Consider the following 17,002-nt stretch of genomic DNA (forward strand, 5'->3'; position numbering starts at 1 on the left):
AAGGTCATGGCTCTCATCACAGGCAGTGCATAGGCATGACCTAGGCCCTACTCATGTATTTATTTTACTTTCTTATTTTAAAGTAACTTTAGGCAACAAAGAAAGTTTGAATGAGCGTATTTAATAGCTATGTTTTGAAGAAAATTTGAAGACATCTACTCTAGGTCTTTCTCTCTGCCCACACCTGCTTTATATCTGGTGCTCTTTCTCTATAGGCATGAGCTTTCAGGGGTGGGAAAAGCCTTATAAAACTTGACTGTTTAGATACGCCAAACTGGTTACCCTCCTGTTTTGCTCACTACTCTCCTTGGGAACATCTGAACTAGGTTTTGAGGCCATTGGTTTAGCAGTAGCAGTCTCTGGCCAGCTCAGCTCCCACTGTGACTGGACACAGTGGGGGTGGCAGATTAGAGGCTAGCTCATGTATAGGCCAATAGCACCCCATTACTGCTCTTTCTAGCTGTGTTTCTGGTCCAAGTTTCCCCTTCTTGGGGGTTGGGGATCTTAAAGGGAGAGCAGGTGTTATTTAATTTCTCTGACTCACTGATGGAAATGAGATTGAGAATGGAAGCTCTAATTATATGCTGTTTCCATTCAACTGAGATTACAGAAATGGGCCAGTGTCTGAAGTTACACGGAGAGAAGGAAATGGAATAGGAAAATTGGCATTAATAACCTTCCCACTGTGTGCTGCTTGGATTTTAAAGTCTGCAAGTCTTCAATTTGCCCTCACTGAGTCTTATCCAATTGGTCACTATTAATCCAGATAAGACAAGGGGCTCCCTCGGGATTGTGATGGTCAGTGAGAGCTCAGGATGCCTGACCCACTGCAGCGTGATGCACAGTGACTGCACTTAGTGGAAGCTGAAGGCTGCCTTAGCATTAGGAACACAGCCAAAGGGCCACCCTGGAGTTGGCTGAAGATACTGTTCAGGGGTCCTAAACACCTATGTTTGTTTTGTATTGATAGTTTAAAACTTAGCCACTTATTTCTTAAATGTATCCTCTAGAATGGCACATTTTTTTCACTGTTTTTCTTAGCCACATAACCTAAAAATAGAAACTATTCTTTTAATGATCTTATTAAACTGCTACATATTTAGATGGTTTCAGAAATTTTGACATTTAAAAAGTTTCATAGGAGATTCATTGTGTCCATTGGTAATAATCACTAATAAGAACTTGATAGTGCATACATTTAAACATCATTTGTATCATACAAGAGTTACTTCATAAAGTCATCAACTTAGTAGGACCTCAAGGTTTTGCTAGTTTAACCTTTCTTAAAATTCAAGAATTTCTTCTCCATCATTCCTGGAAATTGTTTACACAATCTCTGCTTGATGGTCGTTAGTGATAAAAAATTCATCTCATAAGGCAACTTTTTTGTTATAAGTTTATAAGTTTAGGGGAACATCATGTTTTGTTTTGTTTTTTAGATAATTATAAACCTATTTCTTTTTTTTTTTTAAGATTTTATTTTTTTCCTTTTTTCTCCCCAAAGCCCCCCAGTACATAGTTGTATATTCTTCGTTGTGGGTCCTTCTAGTTGTGGCATGTGGGACGCTCCCTCAGCGTGGTCTGATGATCAGTGCCATGTCCGCACCCAGGATTGGAACCAACGAAACACTGGGCCGCCTGCAGCGGAGTGCACGAACTTAACCACTCGGCCACGGGGCCAGCCCCCATCATGATTTTTTTTTAAGAAAATACAACATAAAATCAAAATTAAGATTAGTTTACTTGACTTCATCTTACTTATAGTTTTCCTCTCACAGCTCCATCCCTACTACCTTTGAATCCTGTAAGTGGATTCCTGCTACATTTGAAACAGCAATGGGGAATCCTCACTAGAATGGTATTCCTCAAATATGGCAAACAAGAGTGTCATTTTTTTTGTTTTGGGGGGAAAAATCAATGTCAGTAAGAAACTGTGCAGTGCCCCAAATGTTGGCCTCTACAGCCAGCTTACTTGTCATACCCTTGTCCTCAAGCACAGTGAGATGGTATCAGCAGTAAGGGTGGTGGGTAAGATTTTTATTTTAATAGCACATAGTTTACAGGGAGCCAAGTTCTGTTCATTTTGTAGATCACCAGTTGCTAACAGAAATCATATATCAATAAGAAACCTAATGCATTTTTTCATTCTTTTAAAAAGTGTTTTCCTTTTAGTCATCTGGTGCCTTTTATTTGGACAACTTCTACGTGTATACTCTGCTTATAATCATACATTTAACATGTGAATGTAACACATTTTTATATATGTTTCTCAAATCCCCTTTTAAAGCCTACTTTTCAAATCACCTTTTAAAATAATTTTGTGCCTCCATATATTTGTGATATGTACAATCCACATAACATATTGTTGCTTCCATTTTTGTATCTTTCCCTTTACGTGATGTGTGGATTCTCAGCCTGACATACATAGGTTGATATAGTTGAACTTTGAGCCTAGTCCAGGGTCTGACATTACTTGCACTTACCCTCCCTTGCAGATACTCCGTGAGCACAAAGCAGTCATCATTCAGAAGTGGGTCCGGGGCTGGCTGGCTCGCACTTACTACAAGAGGAGCATGCATGCCATTATCTACCTTCAGTGCTGTTTCCGACGGATGATGGCCAAGCGCGAGCTGAAAAAGCTCAAGATCGAGGCCCGATCCGTGGAGCGCTATAAGAAGCTCCACATTGGCATGGAGAACAAGATCATGCAGCTGCAGCGCAAAGTTGATGAGCAGGTGTGTTTTAAACGGGAGCCCTAGAAGTGGAGCATGCCTTTCTAGAAATCCGCTAGGCTTATTTTCAGCATTGTCTCCCCTTGACTTTACCTTTCAGTCTTAGCAAAAAAGTAAAATAATAATGACAGTAATGAGTGTGGAAATAGTAACAGGATCGGAGGTAAGATTATAATTGCAAGGACTAAGGCAGGAAATTATTTTTGAGAACACAGCCAGATTTACCAGCACTCCAAGCCTTTATGACTGAGAGTCCTATTGTAGTCTAGACTTTATAGAGCTCGTACATCACTATCATTCATTTGCATGTAGTGTAATGTTCCTTTAGCAGGTGAGTTGTTTAGCATTGAAATAGCAAAAGAAGCAGGAAAATATCCCTGCTTCTGAGGAATCTACAGTATATTCACAGAGATAAAAGTTTGATTTCTTAGAGATAGTTGCTAAGTAATGTTTTAGCACATTCAAATGGTATAAAGGTAATTAGTAAGACATGAATACTAAGGAGGGCAAAGGAAAACAGAGAACAGAATTAAATAGGATTCATCAGAAAGTTTTTCTGGGTGGTAAGAAGAGTTTTGAGATAGTAAACAAAGAGATTTGTAAGAAACTTGTGATTTTGAGGCCATTTTATCATTCTTATGTATCACCTGGCTAGCACGTGGCTTTTAGTAACACACTGATTTGTTTTCAAAAGCGAGGATAGGTTTTCCTATTTCTTGATTAAGAATCATGAAATTAAGAATTTACTGTAGTAACTTGCCTTGGGACTATAAGAAAATCACATCTATGTTTCCTGTCATGTAAAACAGAAATGATTGTGCCTCTTCTCTTTTCTTTGTGTCACTAAGAGGGTATTGATTATGTTACTGTAAATGTTATGGTTAGTATTTTGGTTAGATACTGTATCAGTGCTGTGATGATATAGTATGAATATGATGAATAAGCATGATTTTTCATTAAATACATTTGATGATGTGTATATTTACTTGTTACTTCTGTGTGTGTTTAAAGAACAAAGACTACAAATGCCTCATGGAGAAACTGACCAATCTGGAAGGAATATACAACTCTGAGACTGAGAAACTACGAAATGACTTAGAACGTCTTCAGCTAAGTGAGGAGGAAGCAAAGATTGCCACCGGACGGGTCCTCAGTCTGCAGGAAGAAATTGCCAAGCTCCGGAAAGACCTGGAACAAACTCAGTCAGAGAAAAAATCCATTGAAGAACGTGCAGATAGATACAAACAAGAAACTGAGCAGGTAGGAAATAATGTTTGTATCCCCATCTACTCTTTTCACAAAGGAAATGTGCTGTCATCTTGACCTGGCCCAAGTAGTTTAATATTGGTTTCAACTGAAGGTGAAGTACAAATTCCAGTTGGTTTGCTATTCATTACTAGTGTGTCCCAAGCGTTTCTCTTACGTGATGGATGAGTAGCTGTAGGTGTTTTAGTAGACCCTTTTGACTCTAGTAAGAACAGAGGCAAAGCAGTATTGTAAGAAGAGAATTAATGGCCAACTACCTGCTATCCACTGTTTTTCTTTAAATGCGTAGGTCTGGATGGAGTGTAGACTCCTTTTCTTCAGTAGGGTTAACATGATTAAGAGTCAAATCAACAATGAACTGTCAGTAGCTTGATAGTAGAGATCTTTATGGAACCTGCATGAAGGCTGTGTTAAGAAGTTCAAGAGGGAGAATCCAAATTTCTGCACACTGGTTGCAGCCAAGAGCTGCTATGCAGATAGAACAACAACAAAATGCTTACAGATTGGTCAGTGCTTCCACACTACAAATAGTTAGTAACTTATGTCAGAAGTTTATTAAATACAGAAAACACAAAGGTTCTCAAGCAATAGTGAGATGTATTGTTTAAACAAAATAGAAGTACCTGAACATAAGGCTTACTGGAAAAAGTAATCGAGTTTCAGAGATTCTACTAGTGTTATCATCTTTAAATGAAAGCAGAGTTGATGGCTGTAACTACTGGCAAGAATCCCAATATGCTTTTTCTGTACTGACTTCTGAACATCAACAGCAGCATATGCAAAGAGAACCTGAGAAGGAGCTAGATGCAGTTCCGGTAGGATAGGGTAGCTAATAAAATTGCAATCCGTCTATGATATTCAGGGTCCTAATAAAATAATTCCTCCTATATTTCCAGTGGATCTGGCCTCTGTAAATGGAAACAGCAGTGCCATTATATATGTTATTTTGACATAGCAAGTTTCTTCTGTCAGAAGTCGAATATACATTCAAAGGGATACTCTTGAGATTTAAGATCTTTTTTTTCGCTGTTACCTGAGTCCGTGGAAGCTTTTAAGATCCCTCTGAATCTATAGAGTGTTTAAACTTGGGAGGGGTATTCTCTTTTCCTCTTCAAAGTCAAGTTCATACCTTTCTAGTCTGGTAGAATACTGCACATGAGCAAATTCAGATTTCTCCTTTCTTTTCACTTCATTATCTTCTGCTTCACACAGGGATAGCTATAGACACTACCATTAATTCTTTTGGATGGAGTGTGGTAATGGGGAAAAATGGAAAAATTTCACTGTGATAGCCAGCTTTATGGTCGGGAAAGCTACACTCCCAGTCAGCCTGATCAAGGAGCCCAGAAAGGACACTAGAACTGTGCTTCTTAACCAGGAGTGTCAGAATCTTCTGGAGAGTTCTTAAAAAGAAACCTGCCCAAGCTCTGGGAGTGTGGGCGAGGCACGCGTATTCTGAAAAAGCACCACAGGTGACTGGTTGCACACGCCTGACAAAGAGCAGCTTCTCTCAAGAGCGCGTAGAGGACTCGGGCCTTTCTACTGAAGTGGTTGTTAAGGCCATATCAGCACGGAGGGAAGAGACTGAACCAGCAGAAGTGCCACCTGTGGATTGACTTCTGCTGTGGCAGTGTTGTTCTCTAACTGCGCTGGTCTTCAGGGACCCTTTCTCTGTCTCTGAACTCCTGACACTTTGTCTTTATTATTAAAGCTGTCATTTTAAGAGTTCCTTGAATTTATGCATAGAGAAAAAAATTCCAATTGTACTCATCACAAGCACACATTTTATTCCAAAGGGTGAACTGAGTAAATCATGAACTTTGCAAAGTTACTTTTGGTTTTGATTTTTGCTTCCTGGGACTCCTTATCCAACCAGGAACTAGAAAGTCGATTCTTTTTTTTTTTTAACTGTGGTAAAATATACATATATATAACAAAATTTATCATTTTAACCATTTTTAAGTGTACAGTTCTATGGCATTAAGTGCATTCACACTATTGTAAGGTGAGTGCTTAAACGTGGAATAAAAGGACTAGTTTGCAACCTTGCAAAACTCTTAAAAGGAGATGAAATGGAAATTCTCTTTCTCAGGACAAATAGGGAGCTTTAGAAGGTCTTCAGTGAATTTCCAGAACCAAAATACCCTTCATATCTTTCTTAGCCTCCTTAATCTCTCGAGTTGAATCGTGGGTACACATAAGTCTTGTGTTAGAGTGTTGAGGTGAGAAGGATTATCTTTGTTTTAAGAGCAAATGCTTGCTAGGTGCCAGGCAATTGCTAAATGCTCAAGGTACAAAGTAAAACAACACCAGCAATCATCTTTGTCCTTCAGGAATTTCTAGTCTACTAGGGAAGTAAAAGTAAATCATTTATAAAGGCTATAAAGAGGCATATACAGAGTCCTGTTCTAGCCCAGAGGAGAGATGTCCAATTGGAGGGGATTTCCGGGAAGACTCTCTGAGGGGGTTAATGCGTGAGCCAAGTCTGAAAGATGACTAGACATATCTAGGCAAAGAAATGAGGCACAGAGATGTGGAAGTAAGGGGTGACTGCCGTGTGGCCTTTATCCTCGGTATCTGGCTTCCTCTGTCTACTGCAGCCATCCCAGTTTATTGTTTCCTTTTATAGCTGGTATCAAATCTGAAGGAAGAAAATACTTTGCTGAAGCAGGAAAAGGAGGCCCTCAATCACCTTATCGTGGAGCAGGCTAAGGAAATGACAGGTAAGGCTCATTGTGGGCCCAACCTACTGCACTCCGACCAACCTCGGACCAAAGTTTTATAAGTTACAACTTTGCTTAGAGCTTAAATATTTTTAAAAGTTGAGGCTGTTATCAGTAAATTTACAAAGTTCCAACAGGCAAATGCTCTAAATGTTTTGGTTGAATTACTTGATGAACTTGTAAATCTGGTCTCTATGTACAAATGTGAACTCGTGTTTAGTCAATATCATATGTAATTTTTAAAAAATTGTTCTGCATGCATGACTCACTGGTTATGGCTTATAGGATTTCTGTTGATCTAAGAATTCTTGAACTAATGTGTGTATGTGTATTATTTTTTGGTTAGTCTTTGCTAAACCAATGGGTATTATTCTCGAAGATCAGCCATTCTTTGCCACCAAACTAAAAAAAAACACTCTTAATTTTTTGAATAGATAACTAATTAGACGTGACATTTATTACATATGCTTTTTGTGCGTTAGATTAGAATGATGATAATTTACAAGGAATCCACATATCCATAAACATGGGATAAGAAGATATGGATCTAAACTACAATAAATGATGGTAGAGATGGAAAGGAAGAGATGGATTGGAGTGAAGCTATATTATATGACCAGAATCAACAGAATGTTAATCATTTTTGATATGGTATTCAAAAAAGGAATAAAAATGTTCTAAAGTTTTGAGATTAGGTATCAAAACAATAATGTTATTAGTAATGAGGAAATTGAGGGAAAAAATACCTGTTTATATGAGGCAAATTAATAAGATCAGTTGTTAGAATGTTAAGATTTGGATGTTAGCCAGGGCCTCCAGATAGAGATGTTCTGAAAGCAAATTGAAATTAAAGATTAGAGAGAGAAAGAAATGAGCCTTAAGATAGCCACTAAAGCTATGATGATAAGAGAACCCTCTGTGCTTTTCCCCACACCACCCCCTCCCTCCCAGTTAAAGGGATATAGAGGAAAGAAAAGAAAATCTAGAATTAAGCCTTATAGGATGACCATAAGTAAGAGAAAAGGTGAAGAAAAGAAGCCAGGAAAGAAAATATGGAGAGGAAGGAGAAAGCAGTCGCTGAAGACAGGGAAAGAAGGCTGCTAGGATGCAGAATGTGATGGAAGGATCCAGAATGATGAGAATACTTCTGGGAAAACATAAAATGTCATTTGAAACTGAACAATAAAAGCAAAGAAATAACAGTGGATTTGCTTAGGGAAAGTGTGTTGGTAGCCTTGGGCAGCTTCTGCAAGCTGGTAAGAAAAAAAAGGCAATTTATGGAATGTTCTATAGAAAAGACATTCTTTCATTCATTCATTTAGAAATGATTAAAGCCCTACAATAGGGAAACCAGGGAAGCAGTTGTGACAAGACACTTGCAGCCTTGCCCTCATGGTGCTGACAGAGAAAGGAATGGTGAAGCAATAGAAGCAGGCAGGGCAGATTAAGATTTCGCCACAAAATATGAGAAGAAAATGGGCCAATAGTGGTAGGAAGCTTAATATTATAAATGTGACTGGTTGGTTCATTGAGTTAAAACTTAGAGATGAGATTTGAGGCTTTTTTACTTTGCTTTATCTGCAGTCAGGGGTTAACCTCCACTCTCCAGATGATGTCCTAGCCAAATGCAGCCACTGGCAACAAAAAGGGTGAAGTGCGGTGGGTAAATGGAAAGATCAGGGTTCCCTGAGGAGCACATACGAGATGGCCAAGAAGTAAACAGCACAGGTGACCGGGGCTGCGGATCCTATCTGGTTAGAAACTGGGAGTAATAGGACAGGGAGAGAGTTCAGAGTGCGTAAACTATAAGATAGAATCCGGGGCTGAGATGAGCGGAGGGAGACTTTGGAGAAGGCACCTGGGTCCACTGAGAAACCACCATTCCCTCAGAGACATGAGAGATTTTCTGATTTGACAGAGTACACTAATTTAGACAAAAGAATTTTATGAATAGCCAGAAACAGAGTACTATTGGAATGAAAAATACATACTTTACTTACTAGACAATCACTGGTGGATGTTTATCAAGGATGTGCTATACCCGGCGAATGAACTAGTGCACTAAGTCTGTAGTACGTGGAAGAGCTCAGTAGGTGATTGCTGTTATTATTAATAAATTATTTCATGTTTTGGTCATGATAGGTTCTCTTTGCCTACATTCCCTAAGCTACTCTTTATAGACCATGGTGGCGCTACAAGTAAAACCCCTTGCAGAGAAGCTGGAGCTCAGTGTACATGTTTGTACTCTGTATTCTGTGGAGCCATTTTCATATGCTTTTCTGTCTTCTTTCTTTCAGAGACTATGGAGAAGAAGTTGGTAGAAGAAACAAAACAACTGGAACTTGATCTTAATGATGAAAGGCTGAGATATCAGAACCTTCTGAATGAGTTCAGTCGCTTGGAAGAACGATATGATGACCTCAAGGAAGAGATGACTCTGATGGTGGTGAGTCAAACATTTTTGCTTTTTTTAAATGAAAAATTTTAAACATACAGACTAGTAGAATGAACCCCTGTGTGCCCCGTGTACTCATCATCCAGTTCCAGAATGGTCAACACATTCCTACCCCTGCTTCTACCCCTCCATCTCACCCCATCCAAGGGATTAGATTGTCTTAAAGCAAATCCCAGAAATCAGATAACTTTATTCATAAATATGTTGTAAAGTCACTTTAAAGACTGGACTGTCAGATAGCATAAAGTCAATATAGCTGGACTTTGTTTTATGTATTGAGTGTCTTAATGTAAAATTCGCATATAAAGCAAATATTTATGTAATTGAGTATTTCCTCCGCTGGTTTTGATTTTAATTTCAAAGATATATTCCTACAAAAAGAAAATTTAGCCTCTATTTGTAATAAATTGTCTTATCTCTTTCAAGGACTCTTCTTCATCTGCCAATGTCCCTTTTGTGCTGTTAATAGTTCTGCACACCATTCCTATTCTACTTATCCTGCTATCAGGGAACAAAGAGTTCCCTAGCTCTCTTGTTCCCTACAAGTATCAGCCTTAAAGGTAACTTTCTGGTACAAATGACCAGAAATGCTCTGAAATATCTTTTATAAAAAACAAGATAATTTGATATCTGTGGGGTAGAGTATTTGCTTCAAAGTTTGCTTCTTTCTGGAGCATTTGACCAAGTTCTTTAAAATGTGACATTTAAAAAGTCAAAATAGAAGAGATTATGTAACACAAAAGAAGTGAAATAAATTTGTCACTTTGCAGATGAGAAAACCTAGTCTCAGAGAGGTTAAAAAGCTAATTTAAATCCCACAGTTGAATTATTATTTCACACCTGACTACTCAGCCCTGATTTATATGTGACAGGGAAATCAGAAGTAGGAGGAGGTCACCATTATCCGTATAATTGACTCATCAGAAGGATCTTGTCTTCCTTGAGCTCCCTGCTGTGTTGGCCATGTTGAGACCTCTCCTCTTTCACATTCTCTCATTCTTAGCTTTCTTTAGAGTCCTTTTCCTCTATCTTTCAATATCATGTTCCCCAGAGTTCCGTTCTTGGGTGTATTTTTATTCTATTTACTAGATAACCACACCAACATTTATGGTTAATCTATGCTTCCATTATGGTTAGAGCTAAGCTTTCTATCCCATTGTGGGTTTCTGAGGCCACTAGTTACTTGGGATGTTAAGAAGTGGTTTTGGGAAAAGGAACGATTGAGGTCAAATAAATGTGTGAATCAGCCATTTTAAACAGAGATACACAGATTATTTTTTTCCTACAGAATTTCTTGAATTCTTTAATAATATGTGCCTTGTGAACCTCAGAAAATAAAATGAAGTAAGAATGTGCCATGTATATATCACTCTCTGACCACTTTCCAGAGATATCTAAGAGGTTAATGGGTCTCTTTAGTCAGAGAGGTAGCCATATCTAGAAAAGACCCTGTAGCACTGGCCATCCTCCAGGAACTTAACAGGGCTGTCCCTTCCTCTGAGCAAGTCTACCTGCTATCCATTCTGTTCTCAGCAGTGCTGTGGAAAAAGAAGCATGGAACCAAGTTCCAGGGATAGTTTAGTCACTTGATTTTTTTATTTCTCAGCCTATAATCCTCTCCATTGTATGCCTGTGACTCATTGTCATTCCTCTTGGGTATGAAAATGGTCAGAAGAGGAGAAAGGGAAAATAGCGGAGGAAAGATCAGAAATTGCTTGCTTCTCACTCAGCTCTTCCATAGGTCTCACTTCCTAGCTCTAGATGCAATCAAGATCACAGTCTTTGCAGAAAATGTTTGCTGAGAATTGCAGAGAATAAAAAATTTGACTTTATAATTTAGGACTAATTAAAATATTAATAGCAATATCTTATTTTAATGTTTAGATGGAATTTTGAAACTAACAGATGGATACTTGGGTAATATTTCTTATACTGTTTTGCAAATGGAGCTCTCACTGCCACAATGCTAAGAAGCAATTTGTAATAAATAGACTCTTCAAATGGATGGCAGGAAACTTTAGGGAGGGGAATTGATAGACTGCATCAGGGCTTCCTGTAATGTACGTGGTACATGGGCCAAAGACATTTCCACTGATTACTAGGGTCCAGATTTGTTGGCCCTGGTACCAAGAAGTGCTGTAGGATTTTTTTTCCAGGAACATTCAGTTGTAGGGCAGAGTCAATGAAGAAAAGACTGATCTGGGGCTAAGGAGTTTCAAGCCAACAATGAAAGGATAATGAGGCAGGGGAATCCCAGCTTGTGAAGTATTTGAAGATAAATTAATTCCGAGTAAGGAAGCAATCCACCATGTCAACAATGGGGTCATTAATCTTGACAAAAGGAGTAAAACAGATTCAAGAAAAGAAGGAATTATGGGAGAAATGACAGATAAGGAGAAGAGGAGGTGCAGGAAGCAGGTCTTGAAGGAGAATGTGATGATCAAGTCAAATGTTTGTCCTTGTAATTAAATGGTGTATGGACTAAAAACTTGGAGAACTGAAAGGCCACCAACAAGGGAGTTAATCACTTCAGGGTCCTAACAACTATAGCAGCATCAGTGAACATTGATTGAATGTTTGTTACATGCCAGGCACTGCACTAAACTCTTTGCTTGCACTCTCTTATTTAATCCTCACATAAACGCTATGAGGTAGATAATAATATCTCCTTTTTCCCCGATAATGTAAGTGAGGCCTGGAGAAGTTGGGTAAGGGACAAGTAAGTGGCAAAGCTGAGACTCCTACCCAGTTCTCTCCTATTTCAGACCCAGAGCACTCAACTACTTCTCTATATCCAAAAGTTACATTAAATAGCAAATATACAGTTTGCTTCTATTCATACCTTAAGGTATTCATTGTTTTATAATACATACATGTGGGAAAATAGGGGTCTCACTCATCTTTAATAAGCTTATTAAAAATCTTTGTCCTAGCATTTCATGGACCTGTTTTTCTTAGTGACACACCAATTTATTAAATAAACACCATCCCGTACAACTCTTGGCTTGGGCTAGGAACTCTCAGGACGAGTACTTGCGTACATAAACAGAGAGAAACCTGAGTGCATTTGACTCTGTGTGTGGCAAGGCTCCCCTTTAGTGTGCACCCCAACTGCTAGATGGTGTCAGAGTTTCCGGTGTTCTTGGGTCTTCCCTATGCACTGGAGAATAGGTTGGGCTGGCCTGGGAGACTTTCAGCTGCCCCTAGATGCTGGCTTCCCTTTGGTTGCACTGATTGGTCTGCTCTCTATAAGCCTGGATGTTGGAAGGAAAGAGGCAAAGAAGCTCCTTGGGGCTTCTGCCTCTTTTCCTGCAGCTAGAGGAAGGAGTAAAGGAAATTGGACAGATCTGAAAGCTCTCAGGGGCCTCTGTAAAGCTCTCAGGATGTGTAACCGTGTGAGATCGAGGCCACTGAACCTCTCCACCTCTTCTGGGGGCACCCTCAGAGTGAGGGGCACAGACCCAGCAGACCCAGCCTTTTTATTCCTTTTTCTTTCAAATCATTCTTTAACCCCTTCTACAGAAAGGAAGGGATTGGAATTGCTTAACTTTCCTATTCCCCACAAACTTTCTGAACTATTTTCATAGGTACCACATGTTGTAAAAGTGCCGCCTGGAACCCTTGAATTAATAACCCAGGCATCTTCAGAGGATTCCTAGAGCAGCTTTCCTACCTCTCCTGCACTGCTCATCCTTCCCACTGCTGACTCCAGAGAGTCAACTTCATGCATAAAAGTGACAGAAATTAATGTTGCCTCTGTAGAACCCCCCTTATTTTGTTATCGTTTATTCCCAAGTACAGTGCAGTAAAATGATTATGCTGTGATTAAACACATCTTATGAACATTTTGGTGAGTTTTATTGATTGCAATACTAAAGTCATTGCTTGGATGCTGAGGCCTCATTCCTGTGCTTCACTCGGTGTGACTGTCACAACTTTAAAAACCTGAAGGGGACTCTGCGAGTTATCACAGATGGTTTTCCTTTGAGCATTTGGTTTTGCGACTGTTCTTGTCATGCCCTGTTGGTCCATCTTTCCCTTTCTTTGTGGAGCTCAGAAGGTGACCCTTTTGTAAAGGTTTGGTCAAGACAACATGGAACAGATAATTTGGGCCTGCGATAAGCAAGTCAGAGAGTGAGGATTAGAACCAAGTTAAGGTGGGCACTGTCTTAACTATACCTAGCTTATTTACGTTGTGTTAATCATACCCAGTTTATTTGCCTTGCAGAACGTGCCTAAGCCTGGACACAAGAGAACAGACTCCACCCACAGCAGCAATGAGTCTGAATACACCTTTAGCTCTGAAATTATGGAAACTGAAGACATTCCATCAAGGACAGAGGTATACCTATCACTAAAAGTAGGATGTGACCGTGCTGTTGTTAACAGAGAACATTTCCATTGCCGAGTGGACTCTATTTGCCCATGTAACATTTGTTTTGAACTGTTTATTCTTCATAAGTGACTTACAGGTGCTTAGTTAACTGTGTACGTACATAGTTATTGCATATAGATTTTGTCAATAGACATTTTAGTTTTAATTTTTAATGTAATTTTAATGACCAGATTTTCCCTTTTGTAATTCCGTTTTACACCTTAACATATTCTGTGTACAAAAAACACAGCCTGTCATGAATTTATTTCAGACTGAGGTAATTATTTAAAAAGTAAGCCTTTGTCCTTGAATATTGTAAATACCAATGCCCAAGAGTTTAACAAAAGCACTGCCTCTGTTTGCTGACAGTTTTTACCAATGTAATTTTCTTCCCCCAAAATGCATGAAAAATAGCTTATAAATCTGCCTTAGTGTTTTGTGTTATGTGGTATGAAACCAAAATGATATATTACTGTAACTCGAAGAGTACAGTGACTTTAAGTTAGATTGTTCCCAAACCTATTCTCAGATCTTCTTTTCAAATATGATATTAGTTTCAGTAATGGGTAATTCAGGCACAACTCTTCTATTTTTGTATCATATTCTGAGAAAATGGCCAAGTCAGAAATAGACTGCTTCTGACAGAACAGCTGAAAAAAGTCAAATGATTCTTTCCCTTCTTGTCTTAGTTTTCCTTAGGAATGAAAAGTGTCTGCTATCTCATCCTGTTCATTTTAAAGAAAAACATCCTGTAGTTGGAATGTCATATAGTTGGAATCGTACATACAAGAAGGCAAAGTTACCTGTCCAAGGTCCCAGCTTGTAAGTGGCTGAGCCAGTATTCTAACTGGGGCTTGTCTGCTTGGAGCTCCGTGCTCTGCCTCCTCTCACCCAGGGATTCTGTACTGCAGTTCTCCAGTTCCATTTCTGTCCATAGCCAACATTAGACTGGAGACCATTGATACAACAGCATGGCCAGTATATAGCAGGATAGAGGTTGTTCCAGTTGTCTCTTGCTGTGCAACAAACCTTCCCAAACTTTAGTGGTTTCAAACGACAGCAATTTGTTATTGCTCACAATTCTTTGGGTTTTGACTGGGCAGTTCTGCCCTGTATGGTGTTGGTTGGGGCATCTCCCTGCAGTCAGCTGGGCTGCCTAAGTTCTCTTCCTTGGACCTCTCCATGTGACCTCTCTTCAGCAGCATGGTGAGTGGTGTTGGGGCTGGGGACAATCCCCTTTCTGCCCTTCGTGTATTCTTATGACTGGATTAATAATAAAATTCACAGAAGACCAGATTAACAGGAGAGAAACCCAGTTTAATACATAAATACTGAAAATAATAGAGAAATAATGCTTGGAGAATAAACAAAGCAGACTGTAAGTATCTTTTACACAAAGAAACAATAAATTTGTGAAGAAATGACAGGACAAAGAAACTTAGGTTTGGGATACATAAGGAAATAGGAATTTAAGCAGAGTTTAGGCTTGAGGTGGTAAATTAGCGAGGTTTGTTGCAGGATTCTCGGCCCTGAGCCCCCAGCTCTGGTGATTAGGATGCAGGAGAGTACCTTTCACACGGGAGATTTACTTCCTGCTGTCAGGGGAACAGACAGGAGGGTCAGTATGCCCTTAGTGCTTCTCACGTAACTTAATTCAAAATCATCAATATGCTATTGTGAGATATTTTGGTGTGGCCTGCCCTGGGCCCAAGCAGTGGGCTCTAAAAGTGCAAGAGCAAAAGATGCCAGGCCTCTTAGGGCCAGGCCCAGAACCGGCACAGCATCAATTCTGCCACATTCTATGGTCCAAGGAAATGACAAGGCAAGCCCAGATGCAAGTGGAGAGGAGTAGACTCCATCTCTTGATGGGAGGAAAGGCATCTGTATTGGGAGGAATCGGTGGTGGCAATCTTTATAAACTACCACCACATTAGACTTTGAAGATTTCAAAATTATGACTTCTGAGCCTCTAGGGGGTATGAAGATTTTAGGATTGCATCCTGTTGGTCTTAATGGGAGTACTCCCTTCCAGGAGTCTGAGGGAGGTATGTTTACAAACTGTCAGCTTCAGCGTGACACTGCAGGGGCAGCTCCTGCACAGGAGGGGGAAAGCTATGACAAAAACGGTGTGTTTGCTGCAAATTATTTTGTTTTGAACTCAGAGCAAAGAGGCCTCTTGTTGGTAGTTTTGATTGATGACATTAAATTTTTAAAGTCAAAAACTTTTATATGCTTTGCCTAATTTTTACTAGTAACAGTATTTGTCAGGGTCTCTAGTCTTTTCAAGTTTTCTCTAAATTCTCACAGATTTGAGGGGAAGGGTAACCTTTTTGTTTCTAATTGTCATCTGTTTTCTGCCAAATGTTTTCTCACGTTAAGAGGAAGATTAGAGTGAGATTTAGATTTTTCTCGTCTCTTTTGAATGATGACATATGAATTGTGCTCCACAAATCATAGACAGATCTTGGAGTATTGTGTACTGCCCTCCACTTGCACTGGCCGGAAGCAATACTTCATGCCCCTGGAAGTCTTCTTTCAGTGATGGGGGAGGCTTTCCACTGAACTAGCCATGCTTGTTCCCTGTGACTCCGTACATCATCTGAAATGTGGCTGGCCTTGGTTAGGAGTGCTGTCTTTACCATGAAACAGGCTACAGTAACTCTCCTCCCTGGGACTGACTCCATAACCTCAGCTTCAATCTCTCTGTGCCTCAGTTTCCTCATCTGTGAGGTGATGATGCTATTATTATCTTACTTTATAGTGATATTTTGAAAATTAAATGAGTTAATTCTTGTAAAACACTTGCAACAGTGTTCAATACATTGTAAGTGTTCAAGAAATAAGTGTTTTTGATGTAATAAACAGTGACCATGCTACCATTCTGACTGGTTGTGGTCAGGATCAGAAAGTTGGAAATCTATACAACTGGTAGTAGAAAAAGAGAGATTGATTATCAGAAGGGAAGGGAGACAGGAGAAAAGTATCAGACTAAGACTATGGCTGTGAATTTGTACTTCCAATTACTTGTGACTCCAGGTTTGCATTTCTTACTGGAACTACCTCTGTAATGGCCAGATTTACAAATTGCTCCTAACAAACTAAAGGAAAACTTTCAACTCCTATGTGTAATATCCCTAAGTAGCTCTTTTAGAATCTGGTGCTGGGAAAATAATGGGCCGATCCTTCTTAATGAATTGATTTTTTTTAAAATTAAAATAGATGGAGAGGGGTCTTTCAGACTGTTTTGGAACACCGTTTCCAACCTCATGTAATAACAACAAAATTTGATATAAAAAAGAATTAATGTCTTTCTAGCTTTGCCAAACTTGTGATTTGCTGTTCACATGTCATGATGGCACCTCCATTGCTGTTTCTCTCTGGAGAACTCACCTACAGCTCCGCTTGCTTTGCAGCCCTCCCACATTCCAGCATCTTCCTAGTCTGGGGTTAC

At 39.4% G+C, this 17,002-nt stretch overlaps 1 protein-coding gene across 4 annotated transcripts in view; it reads left to right on the forward strand.

The window, feature by feature from the left end:
• MYO5A (myosin VA) overlaps window positions 1-17,002 on the forward strand; it is a 187,291-nt gene that overhangs the window by 125,416 nt on the left and 44,873 nt on the right. For all 4 annotated transcript variants that reach the window (XM_014850530.3, XM_044764877.2, XM_014850533.3 and 1 more), the window contains exons 21-25: window positions 2,496-2,735; window positions 3,744-3,992; window positions 6,628-6,721; window positions 9,019-9,167; window positions 13,405-13,518. In XM_014850530.3, the coding sequence (XP_014706016.3) occupies window positions 2,496-2,735; window positions 3,744-3,992; window positions 6,628-6,721; window positions 9,019-9,167; window positions 13,405-13,518 (846 nt within the window). The remainder of the gene's footprint in view (window positions 1-2,495; window positions 2,736-3,743; window positions 3,993-6,627; window positions 6,722-9,018; window positions 9,168-13,404; window positions 13,519-17,002) is intronic.

This window comes from Equus asinus, chromosome 2, assembly GCF_041296235.1.
Source record: "Equus asinus isolate D_3611 breed Donkey chromosome 2, EquAss-T2T_v2, whole genome shotgun sequence".
NCBI classification, from domain to species: domain Eukaryota; kingdom Metazoa; phylum Chordata; class Mammalia; order Perissodactyla; family Equidae; genus Equus; species Equus asinus.